General features: G+C 54.5%; 5 protein-coding genes across 19 annotated transcripts in view; 1 reads left to right on the top strand and 4 right to left on the bottom strand.

The window, feature by feature from the left end:
- Positions 1-146: 146 nt before the first annotated feature.
- On the bottom strand, positions 147-2555 carry LOC135298994 (sulfotransferase 1B1-like). Of its 2 annotated transcripts, none has more exons than XM_064417261.1 (8): positions 2377-2555; positions 1722-1873; positions 1367-1495; positions 1181-1278; positions 876-1002; positions 704-798; positions 448-628; positions 147-375 (listed from the first exon to the last, which is right to left on the bottom strand). In XM_064417261.1, exons 2-8 carry the CDS (start codon positions 1867-1869, stop codon positions 263-265), a joined length of 891 nt encoding a protein of 296 aa, XP_064273331.1. In that variant the 5' UTR covers positions 1870-1873; positions 2377-2555; the 3' UTR covers positions 147-262. The 2 variants fall into 2 exon arrangements, with proteins under 2 accessions (XP_064273331.1, XP_064273332.1); XM_064417262.1 differs by having other exon boundaries at positions 1722-1870; positions 2377-2553.
- A 305-nt stretch (positions 2556-2860) lies between these two features.
- On the bottom strand, positions 2861-5643 carry LOC135298995 (sulfotransferase 1B1-like). Of its 3 annotated transcripts, none has more exons than XM_064417264.1 (8): positions 5509-5643; positions 4341-4489; positions 4032-4160; positions 3823-3920; positions 3590-3716; positions 3418-3512; positions 3162-3342; positions 2861-3089 (listed from the first exon to the last, which is right to left on the bottom strand). In XM_064417264.1, exons 2-8 carry the CDS (start codon positions 4486-4488, stop codon positions 2977-2979), a joined length of 891 nt encoding a protein of 296 aa, XP_064273334.1. In that variant the 5' UTR covers position 4489; positions 5509-5643; the 3' UTR covers positions 2861-2976. The 3 variants fall into 3 exon arrangements, with proteins under 3 accessions (XP_064273334.1, XP_064273335.1, XP_064273333.1); XM_064417265.1 differs by having other exon boundaries at positions 4341-4492; positions 5509-5529; XM_064417263.1 differs by lacking the exon at positions 5509-5643 and adding an exon at positions 5152-5385.
- Positions 5644-6707: 1064 nt separating this feature from the next.
- Positions 6708-8560, bottom strand: LOC135298992 (sulfotransferase 1 family member D1-like). Its single transcript, XM_064417259.1, has 7 exons — positions 8152-8560; positions 7954-8079; positions 7752-7849; positions 7528-7654; positions 7331-7425; positions 7070-7250; positions 6708-6944 (listed from the first exon to the last, which is right to left on the bottom strand). Exons 1-7 carry the CDS (start codon positions 8543-8545, stop codon positions 6832-6834), a joined length of 1134 nt encoding a protein of 377 aa, XP_064273329.1. The 5' UTR covers positions 8546-8560; the 3' UTR covers positions 6708-6831.
- Positions 8561-9106: 546 nt separating this feature from the next.
- AP5S1 (adaptor related protein complex 5 subunit sigma 1) lies at positions 9107-11653 on the bottom strand. The gene is made up of 2 exons (XM_064417260.1): positions 11451-11653; positions 9107-11018 (listed from the first exon to the last, which is right to left on the bottom strand). The coding sequence occupies exons 1-2, from the start codon at positions 11606-11608 to the stop codon at positions 10592-10594; spliced, it is 585 nt and encodes a 194-aa protein (XP_064273330.1). The 5' UTR covers positions 11609-11653; the 3' UTR covers positions 9107-10591.
- A 7874-nt stretch (positions 11654-19527) lies between these two features.
- The window catches only part of SH2D4A (SH2 domain containing 4A), a 58044-nt gene continuing 57096 nt past the window's right edge, over positions 19528-20475 (top strand). For 7 of the 12 annotated variants that reach the window (XM_064417253.1, XM_064417255.1, XM_064417254.1 and 4 more), the window contains exon 1: positions 19530-20302. In XM_064417253.1, the coding sequence (XP_064273323.1) occupies positions 20128-20302 (175 nt within the window). In that variant the 5' untranslated portion in view covers positions 19530-20127. Of the gene's footprint in view, positions 20303-20475 lie in introns of all 12 variants that reach the window. The other 5 variants (XM_064417247.1, XM_064417248.1, XM_064417249.1 and 2 more) reach the window with 3 other exon arrangements.

The following is a 20475-nucleotide window of genomic DNA, read 5'->3' as shown; positions in this document are numbered from 1 at the left end:
CAATTCCTGTGAGCTGCTGATGGCAATTCTCCCACCACAGCAGCTGAGGGGTGACACCTGCTTGTCCCCAGCCTAGGAAGTGGACAGCAGCCCCAGGGGCACAGCTGGGTTGGGAGCAGCAGAGGAGCAGGACAGTGAGCACCCCATGGCAGGGTCAGGAAGCACATTTTATTTCTCTCCAGCAGTTCCAGGGGATAGGAAGGAACGGCAGCAGTGCCACCACAGCACAGGGTGGATTTGGGGGACATCTGGCGGTGTCCCCTCAGATCTGAGTGCGGAAGCACAGGTCGGTGCCTGACATCTTCTGTGCATAGTCCTGCTCAAAGCGCTCGTTCTGGGCCACGGTGAAGTGGTTCTTCCAGTCTCCGGTGGTGCCTGTGGCCGGGCGAGATGGGGCTCAGCAGGGCCGGGGCACACAGTGCTCCAGAAGCCCCCGCAGCCGCTCACCTTTGCGCATGAAGGGTGACACGCTCTGGTCCATGATGTCAGAGGGCACCCTGCTGTAGTTGGTGGCGGGGTTGTCCCGCATGGCCTCGAAGGACGTGTGTCGGGTGATGGTGTCCAGCGCCGCATCCGACAGCTTCTGCCCCAGGAACTGAGCCACCTTGGCAACCTCCCGGCGGAGGTCCTGCGCGACACAGGCCAACACTCACCCCTCCTGCCACCCTCAGAGCCCAAACCACCATCCCCCCTGCCCCATCACCTCCTTCAAGTCCTCATAGAAGAGGTAGAGAATGGGGTGATCCTTCCTGCGCTCCCAGTAGCCCTTGACATGGTCGTACCAGGAACCATACGCCACTGCATGGGGAGAGCAGTCAGGAGGTGACAGTCCCCTGCAGGGTCCCCTGCATGCACTCAAGGGTGCCCTGTCCCACCTCTGCCAGCCATGAACTTCTCCAGGTACTGGGCCCATGTCCCAGGGTGCGGCAGCAACTTGTTCATCAAATCAAAGTGGTAGTAGGAGACAGCCACGTCCTTGGCGTTGCGTCCCACGTAGATCATCTGCAGATGGCCATGGACGTATGAGGGGCAGCCCCAGGACCCCCAACAGGGAGGACGCTCCAGCTCCTAGCACTCCCATGAACACTTAAGGTGCTGGAGGGAGCAGAGGAGATTCCTGTCTCAGGGGAACAGGGCTGTTGCAATTCCCTCCAGGGCAGGGACAAGTGTTGGGTGTTACCTTGCAGTGGTTTTCCCAGAAGGATTTGGGCAGGATATGTGCTGGCAGATGAGTCTTCACCACGCGGGGTGAGGCCATGGTGGCCAGTAGGTCTGTTCCTGAGGGATCCCAGAGCACTTCCTCAGTGGGCCCTTGGCAAAGACCCTTGGGACTCAGCCCCTGTGGGGTCCCCCTGCACCTCACTACCTGCTGTCATCTTCCCAGGGGCAGCGAACTCCAGCATGGGCACTCTCTTGCTGATAATGTCCCGCTTGCACTTCTCAGGATCTCCGCCTTGCAGGATCATATCCACAATCTCGGTGACCCAGGTGGTGCCTGGGGAAAGGAACCCATAAAGGGGAGCAGCCAGAGCAGCATTGGGTGTCCCAGCAGTGATAAAGCCTCAGACCTCATCCAGATGCCATTGGGGAAAAGGGAAATCCTATACTCTGTCCTGACAGCCCCTAAATGTGCTGCATACCCCCAGGCAGGTGGTCTCAGCTGAACAACTCACTTGCCCACCCAGTACCAGCCCACCTTTGGTTGCCTTGGGGATGCTCACCAGATTTGGGGTAGGTGACTACCACGATGTCCTCGGGGCGGCTCTGGAAACTGTCAACCCGTTCCCAGTTGTGGACGAAGGCATTGACCATGGGGATGCTGTGCACTGTGAGCCAGGGCTGCCGCAGGTAGGTGTCCGAATCGGCCATCCTGCTGGGGACAGGGACATGTGGCAGGGCTGGCTGAGGAGGGGAGGCTCCCCACACCCTGTCAGTGCAGCCACCAGCCAGGGCAGCCTGGTCACCTGGCACTGTGCCTGCTCAGGGAACGGCAGCGATAGCACCAGAGCACAGACCAGAGGTCACCGCGGCCATCGCTGCACCCACTGCTGGGAACAGGGGTCCCAGCTGCAGGGGCAGGAGCACACCCAGAGCCCCAGCAAGGACAGGGGTGCCAACAGCATGCCAGCATCACCCAGACCTAGGGGACTAGACCAGAACAGCACCTCTTCCCTTGCCTCAGCACCCCTGGAGAGCAGGGAACTGGGTCCCTGGGGATACTACAGGGGACCACAGGTCAGGGGAAGGTGTGGGGCTGCTGATTGCACACAAACCCAAAATGCCCCAAACCCACCACCCCGGACCCTGCAGCATGCAGCTCTGAGTGACTGAGCATGGGCAGAGCACCCACAGGGCACCCCAGCACACCCGTCTCACCTAATGACCTGTTGCTCTGCGCCGGGAGAGTGATGCCGGGATGGTGACTCCAGGAGGGTGACAGCAGAGGACAGAGAGATTCGGGGCCACCCTTGCAGCAGTAATTGCGGGAAGGAGAAGGAAAGAGGCAGGACGCTGAGGGCAGTAATATTTGCCAGCCCAGCAGCTGCGGGGAGGGAGGAGCAATTGCAGGGAGAAACCGGCAGCCACTGACCTGCAGGCAGGGTCACAGAGGACATCTCAGCCCCACAGGTCCCAGGCCACATCCCACAGTGTGGGGGGGGGAGGAGACCTCTCACTGCCCACACCCACTCAACGTGCTCCCCAAATGCTGTTTGCCAAAACCTTCTGCAATCCCATGAGCTGCTGATGGCAATTCTCCCACCACAGCAGCTGAGGGTGTCCCCAACCCAAGAAGAGGACAGCAGCCCCAGGGGCACAGCTGGGTTGGGAGCAGCAGAGGATCAGGACAGTGAGCACCCCATGGCAGGGTCAGGAAGCACATTTTATTTCTCTCCAGCAGTTCCAGGGGATAGGAAGGAACGGCAGCAGTGCCACCACAGCACAGGGTGGATTTGGGGGACATCTGGCAGTGTCCCCTCAGATCTGAGTGCGGAAGCACAGGTCGGTGCCTGACATCTTCTGCGCATAGTCCTGCTCAAAGCGCTCGTTCTGGGCCACGGTGAAGTGGTTCTTCCAGTCTCCGGTGGTGCCTATGGCCGGGCGAGATGGGGCTCAGCAGGGCCGGGGCACACAGTGCTCCAGAAGCCCCCGCAGCCGCTCACCTTTGCGCATGAAGGGTGACACGCTCTGGTCCATGATGTCAGAGGGCATCCTGGTGTAGTTGGTGGCGGGGTTGTCCCTCATGGCCTCGAAGGACGTGTGTCGGGTGATGGTGTCCAGCGCCGCATCCGACAGCTTCTGCCCCAGGAACTGAGCCACCTTGGCAACCTCCCGGCGGAGGTCCTGCACGACACAGGCCAACACTCACCCCTCCTGCCACCCTCAGAGCCCAAACCACCATCCCCCCTGCCCCATCACCTCCTTCAAGTCCTCATAGAAGAGGTAGAGAATGGGGTGATCCTTCCTGCGCTCCCAGTAGCCCTTGACATGGTCGTACCAGGAACCATACGCCACTGCATGGGGAGAGCAGTCAGGAGGTGACAGTCCCCTGCAGGGTCCCCTGCATGCACTCAAGGGTGCCCTGTCCCACCTCTGCCAGCCATGAACTCCTCCAGGTATTGGGCCCATGTCCCAGGGTGTGGGTGGAACTTGTTCATCAAATCAAAGTGGTAGTAGGAGACAGCCACGTCCTTGGCGTTGCGTCCCACGTAGATCATCTGCAGAAAGATTGGTGGCATGTGGGGACTTGCAAGGTCCCAAGGGGGCATGGAGCCCCCTTACATCTGCTGGATTCCTCCAAGTATGTTCTTTCCAGCCTGTTACCTTGCAGCGGTTTTCCCAGAAGGATTTGGGCAAGATGTGAGCTGGAATGTGGGTCTTGATGATGCGAGGGGATGGCATTGCCTCCAACTGGTCTGTGCCTGTAAGGATTTCCCCCAGAAGTGATCCCACTGTGGTGCCCTCCCATACAAAGCCAAACCTCTCCCCATCCAGCACTCACTGCCACCCACCACCCTCTGCCACCCCATTACCTGCTGGTAACTTCCCAGGAGCAGCACACTCCATCATGGGCACCCGGTTCACAATGTCAGCCTCCTTGCATTTTTGTGGGTCACCGCCTTTCAGGACCATGTCCACGATCTCACTGACCCAGGTGGTGCCTGGTGGGGAGAGGTTGGGTGTCCAGCTGATGCCATTCCCACTGGAGGCCCATCTCAGGCCCTAGAGGATCACCATCTACCAGTGTTGCCTTTTGGCACACCTCCGGTGCCAGCCCAGGCACCTGCAGCATGGGCTCCCTGACTGAGCCCGGCCCTCCTTTGGTGCCTGGGGATGCTCACCAGATTTGGGGTAGGTGACCACCACGATGTCCTCGGGGCGGCTCTGGAAACTGTCAACCCGTTCCCAGTTGAGGGCGAAGGCATTGACCATGGGGATGCCGTGCACGGTGCGCCAGGGCTGACGCAGGTAGGTGTCGGAATCAGCCATCCTGCTGGGGACAGGGACATGTGGCAGGGCTGGCTGGCAGCGAGGAACATCATGGGGCTTCCCTGAGGGCCCCAAAATCCCTGCGGAACCCAGCCATCCTGGCCATAGGAAGGAAACCATGCCCTGCTTGCTGGCATTGGAGGAGGTGGCACCTGTTTTCTGTGGGGATTTTGGGGCCCAGAGGGCAGTGCAGGGCGAGTGGGAGGGCATGGCAGCTCTGGGGGCTCAGGTCACACAGGCAGCGGGCAGCTGCCCACACCAAGCTGGCAATGCTCTTCCTGGGCGTAAAAACTCGCAGGCATTCCTCCTGGCTGGAGTTGCAGGCTGCTTTCTCTTTGCTTTTTCCTCCCCATCTCCCTGTCGTCGGACAGCAGGGGGGGAAGCCTTGCTTTCAGGGGGCTTGAGTGAGGACTTGACAGAGACAGGAACGAGGAGCAGAACTCACAGGACTCTCTCCCTAGGAAGCCTTTCCACCCACGGCCCAGGACAGAAACGCTGGACATGCCATCGACAAAACCCCCACGCTGTGACTTTTGTTGAGAGGCTTGGTGTCCTGCTTCCATCTCCCGGGGGCTTGCGGGGACACGGAGCCCCCGCACCCTCCCCCGCCCATGAGGCCGGGGCACCCCGAAACGCCGGCGGCCGAAGCCCCCCGCTACTTGCCTCTTTTCCTGGTGCTCTGACAGGGAGCAGGCAAAGCTTGGCCCGCCGCTTACGGGGCGGGATTTGTTAATTTCCTTCCCCTGCCCGGAAAATGGAAGCGCCGGGGACACCGCTGGGACAGGAGGCTGGAGCCAGCTGGTCCCGGTGCTGCGGTGGGAGGAGTGCAGGGAAGGGGATGAGGACGGTCCCCAAACGCCTGTGATGAGCTGGCCGTGCTCAGCGACCGTCGGGACGCACACGGGCAGTGGGAGTGGAAATCACAGCTCCCCCCTCCACCCGCTGAAGTAAACACAGGGAGGAAATCCCAACCCACACCCCGGGACATGGAACATCAGCCTGTCCTGGTCCAAGAGTCACCTGCGTGGACGTCCCCAGCTCCTCGCACCAACGTGCGGCTCGCAAGCGGGATGTGGGGTTCAGGCTTTGGGCGTACCCCTACTCCACTCAAATACGGGTCCAAAGTTTGCGGGGTTGCAAAGCACAAGTGCTCCTGGGAAAAGTGTTTAATGGTGCCGATGGTGGGGAAATGTTCCTCTTTACCTTAGCTGGGAGGGAGTGGAAAGGGCAGGAGGGATGGCAGCTGGGCAGGGTCAGCAGCTGAGCTGTCAGCAGCCTTGAGAAAAACGTCCCTGCTTTATCTCCAGGGCCAAGTTCCTGCTGAGGCATGCCACGGCAGGTGTTCAGGTGTTTTGCTGTCCATGTGCCAGCAAAATTGGCTGCATGTGCAAACAGGGCAGGCAAAGCCAGGAGCTGAGGAAGCACATCTTCCAGTGGAAGGCATCTCCACTGGAGATGGCGTCATGGCATTTAAATGAATGTGTGAAAATTATTTATTTCTGTGAGGCAAGTCCCCTCATAGCGCTGCTGCTCTTTAGCAGTTGGATCTGGGCTGCATCTCTTTCAGGATAGAACAACCCATGAGGCTGTCTCGCCAAGAAGCTGCAGTCTTGGAAACTGAAGAACCGGCCAGAAATGGGGTATAAATGGGGAACTTGGGGCTCCAAAGCATACCCCTGCCCCCCATGGGACAGAGATTTGTTTGCTCCAGGCATCCCAGAGCAAGGGCAAGGTGCAGCCAGGTTATAGGCTGAAAGGTGTGTTCTTTATCCAGCAAGGACAGTGATAGTACTAAGCCTGGCCACATACCAGCAGGGAGCTGTTTCACTTCACCTTTGTTCCACAGACCAAGCTCCAGCTGGGCCAAGGAGAGCCTGACCACCACCCACTCTGTCAAGAAACTTGCCACAACCCAGAGGCATGAAGGCTCCTGTGCACACAAGGGCTGTGGCAGCACTGGATTTTCTGGTGCTCTGGGAATTTTCCATTCATCGTCAATCTTTGTTCCCTCCAAGCACCTTGGTAGGCTGGGGCAGCCCAAGCTGACAGGGGCCAGTGGTGGTTTCTGGGAAGGTGCCCACTCCTGGTGATACCTGACCATCACTAAGTAAAAATCCACTGTGTGCCCACCCTCTCTCCTGAAGGTGTTCCCGGACACTGCATAGAGTTCAGGGGGTTCAAGCCCCACCCTCATTTTCCCTGCAGGCAAGGACTCAACCTCCATTTATCACAATTTATTGCAGGGGGAACAGTGAATTAGTGCAAGAATCTCCATCTGGATCCATCCTCCCCACTGGGAAAGCAAGGGGAAGCACAGTCCTCCTGGGAAGGGAGATGAGCCCCTCACACTTCCATCTGGAAGTGGAGGTCAGAGCCTGCCATGAGCTTCTGGTAGTGCTGGTCGAAGCGCTCGTTCTGGGCCACAGTGAAGTGGTTCTTCCAGTCTCCAGCAGTCCCTGGGGGCAAGAAAGTAACTGGGGTAAATCCTCACACACATGACATATTTGCAGCTACAGATGGGGGCTGAAATACAATCCAGGGACATCCCTCCCAAATCCTCTACCACCAGCCGAACCCACACCTTTCCGGAGGAAGGGGGAGATGCTGTGATCCATCAAGGCGGGGAGTATGGTCTCATAGTTGGCAGCAGGGTTCTTCTTCATCTCCTGGAAGGAAGTGTGGTGCAGGATCCTATCCACTGTTCCCTCTGCCAACTCCTTGCCCAGGAACTGCAAGATCTTCTGTATCTCCCGCCGTGGGTCCTGCCGGGTGATTGACATGAGGAGGCTGCCAAAAAAGCTGGGGAGCAAACAGGGCTCCTTCCCCTACATCCCACCCTCACCTTCTTCATGTCCTCATAGAAGAGGTAGAGTATCTTCTTCTCCTTCTTCTTCTCCCACCATCCACGCACGTGGTCGTACCAGGATCCATAGGGCACTGTGGGATATGGTCAAGGGATTAGCTGAAAAGATGGGTAGAGGGGGATGATGTCCTTCCCACAGGGAGGGCAGGGTGGGCACCGTTTGGCTCAGCTCACACCTTTGCCAGCCATGAAGTTCTCCAAGAACTCGGCCTTTGTGCCAGGGTCTTGGTGTATCTTAGCCATCTGGTGGAAGTAGTAGTAGGAGATGGCAACATCCTTGGGGTTGCGGGCCATGTAGATAATCTGGAGAAAGCCAAGGATGTGTTTGGGAGGTACAGAGTGGTGCCTCCTCCCCAGCAGCCCAGATGGGGAGAGAGACAGGGAGCACCTGCCATGTTACCTTGCAGTCCTTCTCCCAGAAGGAGGTCGGAAGAAGCTGGACTGGGAGATGGGTCTTTACCAGCCGCGGGGATGGGGTGTTCTCCAGCTGCTCAATGCCTGTGGCACAGGGGACTTAGAGGTGTGAGCCCCAGCACCCTCACCCCCATGCTGGCTCTGTTCCCTCTCCACCCAAGCCAGGCAGCCAGGCTGGGGAAGCTCACCACTCATTTCCTCGGGGGCCTTCAACTCCAGGAAGGGCACGCGGTTGTAGATGGCGTCCCGCCGGCACTTCTCCACATCACCATCATGGTAGATCATGTCCATGATCTCACTCAGCCACGTTGTGCCTGCCGCACAGGGACAGCATTACAAAGGCTGGTGTCACCCACCCCCCTGCACCCTTCCCCAGGACCACTCACCCGATTTGGGGTAGGTGGAGATGAGCAGGTCGTCTGGACGGGCTTGGAAAGCCTTCACCTGTGGCCAGCCCTCAATGAAGCTCTTGTAGAGGGGGATGCCATGGAGGCTTCCCAGCTCCTGCCTGATTTCATCTTCCAGCCCCATGGCTGACAGTGGGTCCACACAGCACTGGCTGTCTTCCCTGCTGGCAGCCTGCACAACCTCCGAACTGGCTGGCACCTGTGCCAGGACTGTACCTGGGGCAGTACTGGATCCTGTGCCAGGACTGTGCCTGGGGCAGTGCCCCATCAGGCAAAGTCCAGCCCAAATCACATGTGGCAGAGGTATTGCCAGTGCCACGGGAGTATGCACTGATCCCTGGTAGGATACTTCAGTAACGTGAATGCTGACCATGCACTATGAGGCCATGAGGGGTTGGGAATGGAGCCCAGCAGCACCTCTCCTCCCACCTGTCTGCACTTCTTGCCCAGCTACAGCCCCTGTAATGAGTGCAGAGACAGTTCTGCCACCCAGGGCCCCTGCTGCAGCCATACCTCTCAGGATTCCATGCACTCTGGTGCCCAGGAGCCCTGGCACCTCCACCCTCCTGCCCTCTCTGCCCTCCTGAGTGCTCCTTTGATGCCTCTTGTAGGAAAGGGATGAATTAAATGATCTGCTTCATCCTGGATGATCTGATCCAGCTGGTTGTGCAGTACAGGAATCCACCGTGATGGAGCAGGTGCTGCTCTTGCTCCAGGAGGAGATCAAAGAGAAGCAGAAGCCAAGTGGTGCCTGACCCAGGCCAGGTCATGGGGTCTCTGGGAAAGGAAGCACCAATGCAGGATAGAGCATCTGGACCATTTGCAAAAATATACAGTCTCACAACTCTGACCTTCTGTGTCCAGTGAGGGAGTTGGAAGACAGTAAATAGGTCTGTCACCCTGACAAAAAAATACACGTAACATTTTCATCTGATGATGAGGAAATAACATGATGACCTTTATTTAAAATTGCAATACAGATGATGGACAGGGTCAGCAAACTGCTACCAAAAAAAGTGCCATATATGGTGACCATGATATCAAAGTTCCAGGAAAAGTCCGGCAGACATACATGGGATGGAAACACACAGGGTGACCCCCATGACAGAGAATCAGGAAAAGATGATTCTTTATCTCCTCCAACTCCCCCTGAATCTACTAGATCTCAGGATGGAGAGGAAAATCACACACAAATAACTATCCCATTTGATCCAATTCAGGTGGCTGATTTTCAAGAGAATTTTGGCCATAAATCAGGTGATACTGAAATCCAGAAACTCGAATTCTATCAGTGCAGACACAATAATGGAATGGCCCACACATTCAGATTCCAGTTGATTCTCATCAGCAATTAATTGCTAACACCATTGAAACACTCCAGGATAATGTGTCTCTTGGCTCTTGGCTGTATTCAAGCCAGTTGTGGGTGCAGTATGTGACAGCTGCTGTCACATGGGAAAGTGAAGACGGTGCTCCCTTCCCCTTAAGGGTGGGATGCCACAGTGGGCTCCAATGCCCCCACACCTCCAGCGCACACTGAGATCCCCCGGCACAGCAAGAGAGACCCACCATGGCTGAAGCCCAGGGCCCAGCACCCCCCCTCAGGTGCTCCAGCTTTACTGGTGCAGTTACAAAGGAAAGCACTTTGGGGTCTGGCCCTGCGACAGCCCCTCTGCACGGCCTGGCAGTGCCCAGCCTGTTTCTGGCACAGTGGCATAAGAGCTCTGCATGCCAGCTCCTGGCTCCCTGGATTTCCCAGCAGCCAGAAACTGCTAGGGTAGGACCCTGCTCCCCACTGCACCTGCAGAGCTGGGTAGGTGGGTGCCAGCTCCTGCCACCTCCCAAGGTGTCACACAGATCCCCTGGCCCCAGGCAGCACCATCTAGGGAGAAGAACCCTGCTGTGCCAGGCACAAGACTACATCCTGCCCCACTGCCTGATTATTTAATCCTCTACACAGAGACCCCAATGCTTTAGGGCCGGATGCACATCCCTGCTTGCCCCATGTACCCTGGCAAGGTCCCATCCCAAAGCCATGTCTCCCCTGCCAGGGAAACCTGCCTGCCCCACAGTGCCCAGCTGGGTAATCACAATCCAGAGTCCCTCTTTTAGTGTCCGTGCACAGCCACGTGCAGCCTCCACTCGCCATCATGTGCACGTGGACTGGTGCAGGAACACAGTGCGGGAACTTGGCACTGTCCCAGCTCCAGGTGGATTTATGGGGATGGCTATTAGCTCTCCCTAATGATGGTGTTGGGGGATAAATGGATTAAAACCCTGCTCTTAGCTGGCTCGTTGCTCTTTATTCCTGAACTATGTTTCTCATCCATCCCACTGGGGCTTGGTGACCATCTCAGATCCCTTGTCTCTCATCCCTCAAAAATATCTGGGGGTGATAGGCAGGAATGTCATCTGTAGCTCAGCGGGACACTTTGATACCCAGCTCTCGGTCCACTGCCTGGAGGAAACGTTCGTTGAGGAAAAGCATCTGCCCATGGGGCAGGAGGCGGTCCAGGAGGCCATCGGCGGCATCAGGACGGAGCAGGACGTCAGCGCCGGGGCCGAGGAGGCGCATGGAGAGGAGCAGGCGGGGAGCCAGGCGCCGCAGGGTGATCTCAGCCAGCGACAGATTCTCTTGGGGCTCACAAACCAAGGCGAAGGCGAGGGCCAGCACTGACAACCAGACTACTGTCACCCGCTCAGGGAATGGGTCTCCGGGGGGCATCTGGAAAAGACCCCCTGGAGCATCTTGGAGTGACATCGGCTCATTGGACAGCTGGGGAAGCTGTGGGGAGGACGGGCGCCCCAGGGATGACTGAAGCAGTTGACACTGGGAGGCCACTTGCCTGGAAGAGAAAAGGGAGACCCTTGTGTTAAGGACCCCCACCTCATCCAGGGACCGTAGGGTCCCAGAAGAGGGTCCCAGGAGTCCTGCCGAGCCCAGGAGGCCCAGAAAGGGTGGATCCCATGAAGGAATGGCGGGAGGGCATGGTCCTGGGGGTCTCGCTCAGCCCTGTCCCCCGAAAGGGGGGCTGCCACAGGCTCGCCTCAGGAATGGAAGGTGTCCCACAGCCAAGGGGTGTCCCGGCCCTGGGGGTCAAAGCCCAAGAGCCCTCCCATCGCACAAAGGGTCTATCACTGCTGTGGGGATCCCAGGCAGACGGAGGAGGAGTCCCAGTTCCAGAGGGCTCGGGAGATGCGGGACACTCGGTGCCGGGTGCCGCAGCGAGCCCAGCAGGCGCAGGAGGGGATCCCGGGGCGGCGGCTGCCCGCCGTACCTGGCCACGGCCAGCAGCTGCTCCTTGCGGCGGAGGCGCCGCCGGGGGCCCCCGGGGCCGGGGCCGGCGGGGGTCCCGAAGGCGCGCGCGTACAGCACGCGGCAGGGGGCGGGGCCGGCGGGCCCGCCCGGCGCCAGCAGCACGAACGCCCGCACCATGGCGGCCCCGGCCCGGCCCGGCCCCGGCGCGACGGAAGCGGCGGCGCGGGCCCGGAAGGAGCGGCCCCGGCGGTGGGCGGGGAGGGAGCGGGTGACGATTGGCCGAGGCGCGGGGGCAGCGGGAGCTGATTGGCGGGCAAAGGCCGGTGGGCGGGGAAAGCGCGCGGGGCCGGGCCAGGCGGAGGCGCTGTGCCCCGTGAGGGAGCCCCGCCCCGCCGCCGCCGTGCCCGCGCCGTCTTCCCCTGCCCGGGCTTCTCCGGGTACGGCCACGGAGTGCGGCACGGCGCCTGTGGCTCAAAGTGGCAGCACAGCACAGTTCCGGGATCTAAATGCGGCAGGAAGTGTGTGTTCCTGGGCGTGGGGTGGACACGGCTGGGAGGGGACATGGGGGTGATGTGGCTTGAGGTGGCGCAGCGGGACATGGCCGGGGCCAGCATGGAAAGGTGCTTGCCTTGCGTGGGGCATACGGACTGTGTGGCTGGCACTGGGGACATCCTATGGCCAGAGCGGCCATGGAGAGGGTGGAGACACGAGACTCTTCCATGAGACCTTTCCAGCCATGGAAAACTTGTTTTCTGCCACAAGTGACTCCAGTGGTAAAGCTGGTTTTTGACAAATTCCTTATGGCTGTGGCTGGTTATTCGTGGGTTGAAGGTGGGAGTGGGAGGGTGTGAGGGTCTTTTTGGCGTGTTTGGGGATGTGATAACCCAGCCATGGTGTGCGTATTCGAGCTACAGTGCCCATATTCCAGCCACGGTGTCTGAAAGGAACACGACAAATGTGTCTTTATAAACAGACCATGTGAATCTGCTTGTAGATAGGGCTAGGAACTTACAGATAAAGAAAGAAGTAACAGAAGAAACTGTTAGTTCTAGAAAATGTTACTAATCAACACGGACTGTTGCTTAGCCAAGGCCGTGTTAAATTCCTGAACCTAGAGAAAAAGACCAAAGACTTAATAGAATTCTGAACACCTTTGTTTTCCTTCTTTCTTTTGTATAACAAAAGGGGGGTGTGTACCCGAGAGGGGTGTAGAGGAGGCGAATTGGGCCGTCTGTACCTCAGCCAGTGGGGAAGAGGAACAAAAAGGGGGCTGAGTCCCCCAACAATCTGAGACACCTGGTGGGAAATTCCCATGGCCTCTCCCTTTATTCGAATAAAGTCACACGACTCCTCTGTCTCCCTTTTGGACACAAACCTCTGATATGGTGGATTCACGTCCCTAACAGTGTCCTTCCCAGGAGCGGATGGCCAGCCTTATCCTCACGCAGCCCGGCTGCCCACAGCCCAGAGCTCGCCTCCCTGGGCGCTCCCGCTGCCGCTCCCCATCCCGCTCCCGCTCCCCATCCCGCTCCTCATCCCGCTCCCGCTCCCCATCCCGCTCCCTCTCCCCATCCCGCTCCCCATCCCGCTCCCTCTCCCCATCCCGCTCCCCATCCCGCTCCCGCTCCCCATCCCGCTCCTCATCCCGCTCCCGCTCCCCATCCCGCTCCCGCTCCCCATCCCGCTCCCCATCCCGCTCCCGCTCCCCATCCCGCTCCCCATCCCGCTCCCCATCCCGCTCCCGCTCCTGAGGGGTCGCACCGCGGCCGCCAGGCGGCGCCCGGTGCGGGACAGGCTCGCGGCGCCGCCTAGCGCTCTGCACAGGCCCCGCCAGGGGGCGCCGCCGCGCGGGGCCGCGGGAGCCTGAGGGGCCCTTCCCGGGGGTCAGCCCCCGGCGACCCCTTCTGCCACCGAGCCTCACCTGGTTTCTTCTCCCCAGCTCTTTTCCAGAGCCACTGCTGGCAGGACGAACCCTTCGGTCCCGCGCTGGCTCTGCTGTAACCCGGCAGAATAGCTCGAACTGGCCGCTCCCGGAGCCACTCGTGCCCGAGAGATAGGCGCCGGGTGTGGATCCCCCAGGAAGACGCCGGGATTCCTGCACGGCGGACGATGCCTGCCCTCAGCCCGCGCAGAGATGCTGCGGGGAGCTGGCGGCCGCCGTTCCTTTGTGACTCCAGCCAGTTTGCGTCTCCAGCTCGGGGAAGGCTCTCTCTAGTTTCTGCTTCACCTCGTTTGCAGCTTCAGGTGATTTGTTTCTGTCCTCAGTTTGTCTCAGGTTCAGCTCATAGAGTCTGTTCGTGCCTCCAGCATGTTTTAGACTCCAATTTGGTTTCACCTTCCCCGGCTTCTTTCCGGCTTTCAGCTTATTTGCAGCTCCAGTTTGTTTCCATGTTCGGTTGGTCTGTGGCTCCAGTTCATTTCTGCTCTGGCTGGTTACTGCTTGTGCTTTTCAAATGATCTTGGCTTTTGACAGGGCCACAAATCAATCACTAGCATAACTCAAATATGAACAATCTACTGTAGATTGTCTGAAGATGGACTAAACTTCTTGGACCAAAGCAAGTGGACATTCAACCTCTAGTACCACACCACAGGTGCCCCAATACTGGTTCCGACTGTCAGGAAAATCCACAAACGCCTGAAGTTTATGTCCATAAAGGAGACAGAGGAGTCCTGCAAGTTTATTCGAATAAAGGGAGCGAGTCCCGCACAAGCTCGCGGGGTTTTCTCTCAAGGTTTCGGAGGGTGCAGCCTCTATCCTCAACTCCCAGCTGCAGGTTGCCCTTTTCCTTTCTCCATTGGCTGAGGTACTCAGAAGGTACCGCCTTCCCAAACCACCTACCACATATCCCCCCTTGTACCTACTGTTTTACCCCAAAGTTCAGAAATTCAGGTTGGTGCAGACCCACTTGCTTGTTTCAGGAACCAAGCTGTCTGGTCTCTGCAACAAACCTGCTGCCCAACGTTAGTACAGACATTAAGACCCTTTTCAAAGATTTTACTACCAATACTGTCACTCATCAAATTGTAAAGACATTAGCTTTCCTTTCACCACCTTGATGAATAATGGGAGTGAAGTTCCAAACAAGGTAAAGAACAAAGTGGTTAAGCAATGGAAGCAATAATCACAGGAATGTGGAAGAGAGAAAATTGATGGCTTAAATTCTTGAAGGGGGAAATCACAGAAAGATAACACCCTTGCTAAACCAGGATGTGTAATCATGAACTAAAAAAATCCCCGGTTTTGACTGGTTCTATAGTCAAAGAGAACTTGCCCTAGTGATGAACTTTTGCTCCTTTTAATAGTAAAAACCACACCTCAGCTCAGGCATCTCCCCCTACAAAAAGACCACCACTCACCGAGCATGGGCTATGATTTCTTGGGACACAATGGCTTTAATTTGAAGTAGAGAAAGGAGGAGCCAATAACAACTTAAACCAAGTAGTGACTTCAGTAAGAATTAATAGCCCAAGATTGTGCCTCAGGGTGCTGGCTCTGGGATTTACCACCCAGCACCTCTTTCTGTGCAGAACAGTAAATCAAATTACGTGGCTAGAGAAATCTCCTTTTTTACAGTGGCTGAGTTTGGTTGAGTATCTGATCCTGTGTGTTCACCTGTAGAAGCTCTCACCCTTTTCACCACAGTTAATTGTCTCAGTAATTTTGATACAGGGAGATGATCCAAGAAATGTTTGCACATTGTTCTAGCAGGGAAGATATATTTTTCTTGAAAACAGAGCCCTGCGGCCTCAGACTGTGTTCAGTGGCTGCTGCTATATCAAATTATTTTTCCTTCTTGCCATTACCATCTATTCTTACCTGATACAAGATAACTGCTGCCCCCTCCAGCAATATCAGGGACCTGTAGGGCAAGTCAGTTCAGCTATAGGTAATTTCAAGGTAGTTTATGTTGTGGTGACTTCATTAGTTTTGTTCTATCAAGCATTATATGCCAGCCTTATGCAGAATCCAGTACATAAAGGGGCTGCAAGACTGCTGAAGAGGGGCTTTGGACAAGGGCATGGAGTAATAGGACAAGGGGAATGGCTTCAAACAGACAGAAGGCAGGTATAGATTATATATCCGGAAAAAATTCTTCCCTGTGAAGGTTTTGAAACACTGGAACATCCCTGAAAGTGTTCAAGACCAAGTTGGGTGCTGCTTTGAGCAACCTGGTGAGTGGCCCTGTGCATGGCAGGGGGTTGGAACTAGACGATCTTTGAGGTGCCTTCTAGTCCAAGTCATTCTATAATGCTCAGATACAAACAGGTCTGGTTCTGTCTTTTGGGGGCTGTGCTTGTGCAGTTGTGTTTTCCTTCTCTTATACCCAAACTAGAATTTTTCTTGCCATCTGAAATTTATAAAAAAAACAACAAAAACAAAAACAACAACAGAAAAACAACAACAAAAAACCCAAACAAACAAAAAAAAACCCAAAAAACCCAACAACAAAAAAAACCCAAAAAAAACCCAAAAAAAACCCCAACAACCAAAAACAGTAGGCTGAAGTAAAATTAAACAGAAAGAGAGGAATTAATCACTCCCGTATTTAGAACAGGATGAGGATTATAAAAAGCCCCAAACAAACAAATGAGCAGCCAAACCCCAAAGCACGGAAGGATATTTTGGTACTAACCTTGCTGGTGCAGCTGCTAACATAAATGTTTTCTGAGACAAGTGCTTGTTATGAACCAATGTGTAACAGTTAACCCATGAAGGCTTGTGTACTCAGAGCAAGGCTGGGGTGGTGATTACTTTTGGCTGCCCTGATTTCAGGTGGGTTTTGCAATTCTGTTTTGCTCCACTTCTGAAAAAAATCAGAAATGCCTTCATAAAGTCTGGCAGAGATCTGATGGCATTGGAGTGGCTGGAACTGGAGAGATCCAGAAAAACCTGAGCTTCCTAGTGCTGCAAGGCTTAGTTTGGCAAGTGAAAGGAAATTCAGTTGCATTCTCACAGTCCAGCCTCTTGATCAGGGGAAGGAATTCCCAGTAGTGTCTCTGAAGCCACCTCTCACTAAACAAATAATCAGCTCCAAGGAGAAGCTCTTGACTCAAAATAATATAGTTCCACCATTTACTGAGCAAAGTGGTTTTATCTGCCTTTTAAGGGGAAAACTACTTTATGACAATAGAAATCCTCTTAGGTCATCAGCCTGTACCCTGAAGCAGCCTTTCTTGTGTTCTCTTTCCTCCTCACTGTTGGGTTTCTTGGGTTATTTTTAATTTACAGTTACTGTCACATTTACAGTGGAGATGTGCACAGCACATTGAATAAGCTGCCTCCCTGAAAATGAGCACATTTACACTGTCCTGATTGATTTCTTGGTGAAAATCATATGTATGATTTTCTGTCTGTCTATTGTTTTCTCGGAGAAACCTCCCCTCTGCTGGCAGCACTGATGGTGAGGACCAGGACTAGTATGGCCAGGTGGGAGTGTCTTGTGAGCCTGTCGTGTCCAAAGTGTCACCTGCTGCACATGTGAGCAGGAGCTCGTGCCAGTTCTTCTCAAAGCTATGGCACTTTCATGTGTATTCATAGACTTATTTCCCCTGTTCATGGTAGATGATTTACAGGAGCACAGAGCAGAGGCTGCCCTCCAGTAGGAGATTTCAATGTTGTGTGAAGGACAACATTTTGAAGGATCATTTAGCCTTTGAATTGTGTTTATCCTTATGGCTTTCAGGCTGAGTATCTTATACATGAGTGGCAGAGCCTCAAAGCCCTGGTTTGGCTTCCTACATCCCCCCACTTAGTTTTTGCTATTTTTGGCAACTCTCATCCCTATATCTCCACAAAACCAGCTCCCACCTACCACTCCCATGAAAAAAATGCAAACAGTAGAAAGTTTAACAGGACCTCTGCTAGATTTTCCTGCAAGGTACCTGCTTGGAGGTTCCTCTGCCATTACTGCAGTCTTTTGAGCTGTAAATATACTACTTACATCTGGAACAGCATCTGCAAAACCACTTCCAGCCAGGTGTCAGTATTATGGCTTTGATTCAGACTTTGGGAACAGTATGTGACTGATTACAAGGATTTCCAGCTCCTGGATCTTCAATGAAGGGACTGCTAACATAGAAATATCGGAAACCTCTTGAGATGCTTATGTCATTTCCCTGTGTTAAAATAGCTGGTGCTTTAAAGGGTACCTTTGGGATACAGCATTATAAATCTCTTACAACTAATGTTACGAGGAAATCCAACTCTGCAAAACTGCGTCAGTACTGTGAAACTTGTTTGCTGAGCACCCTTCCATCTTCTCAACACACTGAGTCCCCAGGCATGCAAAGAGGGACCAGTTTGTCTCCATGGCACATGGCAGAGCACATCATGTTCACCTAAGTAAATGCCATAGCAAAGCCATTCCCACTCCTGAGAAGCCAGAGCAGCATGGACATGCTGCTGCATGCATTCTGCTGATGGATTCTCATGTGTCATGTCCCAGAAAGAAAGCTCTTCCCTCTCTATATCTGCCATCTCCATGGCTTGAGGACTGCCCAACACCCTTTGGGTGCTGAGCTGAAAAATCTCTGCCATTAGGGGGGTACTCAGAAAGCATTGCTCAAGTCAGATCATCTCCCCTAAAAACAATTTTTTTTAAAATCAAGAAAGTAATTTGTTTAAACCAAGTCCATACCAGTTTGGAACAGAAGCTTCATGTTTCTTCTAGAATGAAGTTAACATTTTTAATAGGGAAAGTATTAGAGAAATCAGAGAAACAAAATAGAAATGAGAAGACTTAACGCCAACTCCTGGTCACTGCATGCTCCCCAGGACTCTTGCTCCTGGCTTCTGCTGCAGAAAATGCATTTTTGGGACCATGATCTGCTCTCTTGTTTCCTTGAGGTCCTTGAGGAGCAATTTGTCTCCCTGCCTACAGCTCCTCCCCCTGCTCCAAGCTCCTTTCAAGCTCTTCCTGCTGAAAGTGTATGGGGACTTCACTGGAGTGGGGCTCCAGCCAGCTGTGTCTCTGCCAATTTTAAGGCAAGCCATATTCAGAAGCAGGGGGGTGCCTGGGACAGACTGCATGCTCCCAGCATGGGTGCAAGATGGAGGAGGGTTGACCAACACAGCAGATACTGTTCTGACAGTCTGACTTCATGATGGCTGCTGTTGTGCTGTCCCATTTCATCTAAATAATTGTGTGCTCTGTGTGTGCTCCTTGGGAAGCTTCAGTATTGCCCTTGCTGGCTTGTCTATTACCTCCTTCTTTGTTATTTTGTTTGTCAGAAGCCAAGCAGTCATACTGTGAAGATGCTCCCAGCACTTTTCTTCCAAAATCTGGGTTCCTAGAAGTCCAGTCTTGCTCCTGTAAGATGGCTAATGGATTTGACCCCATTAACTTGATTTAATATGTAGTCCCACCCTAGCACAGGTCCTGCCATGTCTGTGCCCTTTGTATTTCCACATTACTGCCTCCATAACCCTCTGCCTCCCACCTACTGTGCTACGTTCTAGCATGCTTGTTCCTTAGACTCCAGGATATGTGCAAAAGGACATGAACAATCCCACTGCTTTAATTTTCTTTGTAGTCCAATAGCAACATTTCCCAAGAGTTTGTCCAGAAAGTCCCTGCCACTTCTGGCCAGTCAGCCACCCTGCTCTGGTGTCACACTTAGTATGTGGCTGTCAGCCTCCCCATGTCACTGAAAACACTGCCAATCAATCTCCTGATCTCCACGAGTTTATCCAGATAAGATAATGAAAATATTTGTTTTCAAGGTCTTTAGTCCACATTTCTACTTTCTCATTTGTCACCTTCCCAAGTGACAGGAGAGCTTTCAATTTTCCAGTGAAATCTCTGTTGTAAATGTAAATCCATGAGCACAAAGCAAGGCTGTGCCGGTGTTAGTACCTCGCCAGCATGCACTGGACATGAGCCAGTATCTTGGGCAGGAGCAGGGATGCCCCTTCTCCCCATCAGCTTCATCCTGTCAGACAAGGATGTCCCATGCCAGGCTCAGCACGTGGGCTGGTGCATCAGCAAGATGTGTCAGAGCGGGGGCTGTCTAGGACACTGGCTAGCCAAACTGCCTTTCATCAAACCAGCTGCACTCCTTGTGCTCCCTTGACTTGCTGGGAGGCTGACTTTGATGGACAGGAGCACTCCAAAATTCCCACTCCCACCTCAAAAGCAGAGTCAAAAGTCCTCCCTGTCTTTCTTTAGTAAAATGAGGCAGGCTGGGCTTTTAATCATCAAAGTTTTCCTGTTTGGAAGGAGGAGGAGCCATCTAGTCATGGGTTCATTGATTCCCTGCCCAGCAAGAATGTTTGCTTGAGCACAGCCAAGCCGCACCTCTGATGACTAACAGGCAGCGCTCTCTCTCTTTGATATACTATCAGCTGGGTTTATCAGAGTATCAACACAACCTTCCCACTCCAGGCCTCGCCCCTTCTGGCCAGCTCTCCCTGCAGAGCGGGCAGGGGCTGCATGAGAGCTGAGCTCACCTCTTATTTCAAGGAATCTTAACAGCAGGTTTTAAGATACTTATTTACTTTTTTTGGTCCGTGCAGGAAGTCTGAGCTAAAAAAAAAAAAAAAAAAGGAAAGAGACAGAAGTATAATTGCTCTGGCACGCCTGCATTCCTACTTCAGTCTCAGACGGGCAGGCACTCTTTCTTGTCGGAGCCAGCAAGAGGATCTGATCCCTGAAGATTATCGCCACAACCGTGCGTAAGTGAAACCTGCAGCCATGCTGAAACAGATATTATCAGACATGTACATCGATCCGGAGCTGCTGGCAGAACTCAGCGAGGAGCAGAAGCAGATCCTCTTCTTCAAGATGAGGCAGGAACAGATCAGACGGTGGGAGGAAAGAGAAGCTGCTGCAGAAAAGATTTCAGCAAAGAAGCCACTGCCAAGGAAAGGTAAGTCTCTGCCTCCTGGCTGCTTCACCCTCTGGCATGTATCTGGCCTAGTCAACTGCTTCCTAGAAATAGGAAATAATGTATTCTTAGGTTAATTTCTTCTCCAAGGGACATGGCATAGGCTTATTTTAAAACATAGGTAAATCCACCTGCAATGGGGTAGTTTTGGCCAG

The sequence above is a fragment of the Passer domesticus genome, chromosome 4, assembly GCF_036417665.1.
Source record: "Passer domesticus isolate bPasDom1 chromosome 4, bPasDom1.hap1, whole genome shotgun sequence".
NCBI lineage: Eukaryota > Metazoa > Chordata > Aves > Passeriformes > Passeridae > Passer > Passer domesticus.
The sequence above is the reverse complement of the archived record's forward strand: the minus strand, read 5'-3'. Positions and strand labels throughout refer to the sequence as shown.

Coding starts and splice junctions, on each gene's coding strand:
- LOC135298994 (XM_064417261.1), bottom strand. CDS start 1,869: ATGGCCGATTCGGACACCTACCTGCGGCAGCCCTGGCTCACAGTGCAC. Junction 1,279..1,366: donor CCCTGGGAAGATGACAGCAG/GTAGTGAGGTGC, acceptor GGGATCCCTCAG/GAACAGACCTACTGGCCACC. Junction 1,003..1,180: donor TCTGGGAAAACCACTGCAAG/GTAACACCCAAC, acceptor GGCCATCTGCAG/ATGATCTACGTGGGACGCAA.
- LOC135298995 (XM_064417264.1), bottom strand. CDS start 4,488: ATGGCTGATTCCGACACCTACCTGCGTCAGCCCTGGCGCACCGTGCAC. Junction 3,343..3,417: donor TCTATGAGGACTTGAAGGAG/GTGATGGGGCAG, acceptor TGTGTCGTGCAG/GACCTCCGCCGGGAGGTTGC. Junction 3,090..3,161: donor GTCACCCTTCATGCGCAAAG/GTGAGCGGCTGC, acceptor GCCCGGCCATAG/GCACCACCGGAGACTGGAAG.
- LOC135298992 (XM_064417259.1), bottom strand. CDS start 8,545: ATGGTCAGCATTCACGTTACTGAAGTATCCTACCAGGGATCAGTGCAT. Junction 8,080..8,151: donor CTCCACCTACCCCAAATCGG/GTGAGTGGTCCT, acceptor CCTGTGCGGCAG/GCACAACGTGGCTGAGTGAG. Junction 6,945..7,069: donor CTCCCCCTTCCTCCGGAAAG/GTGTGGGTTCGG, acceptor TCTTGCCCCCAG/GGACTGCTGGAGACTGGAAG.
- AP5S1 (XM_064417260.1), bottom strand. CDS start 11,608: ATGGTGCGGGCGTTCGTGCTGCTGGCGCCGGGCGGGCCCGCCGGCCCC. Junction 11,019..11,450: donor CAGCTGCTGGCCGTGGCCAG/GTACGGCGGGCA, acceptor TTTCTCTTCCAG/GCAAGTGGCCTCCCAGTGTC.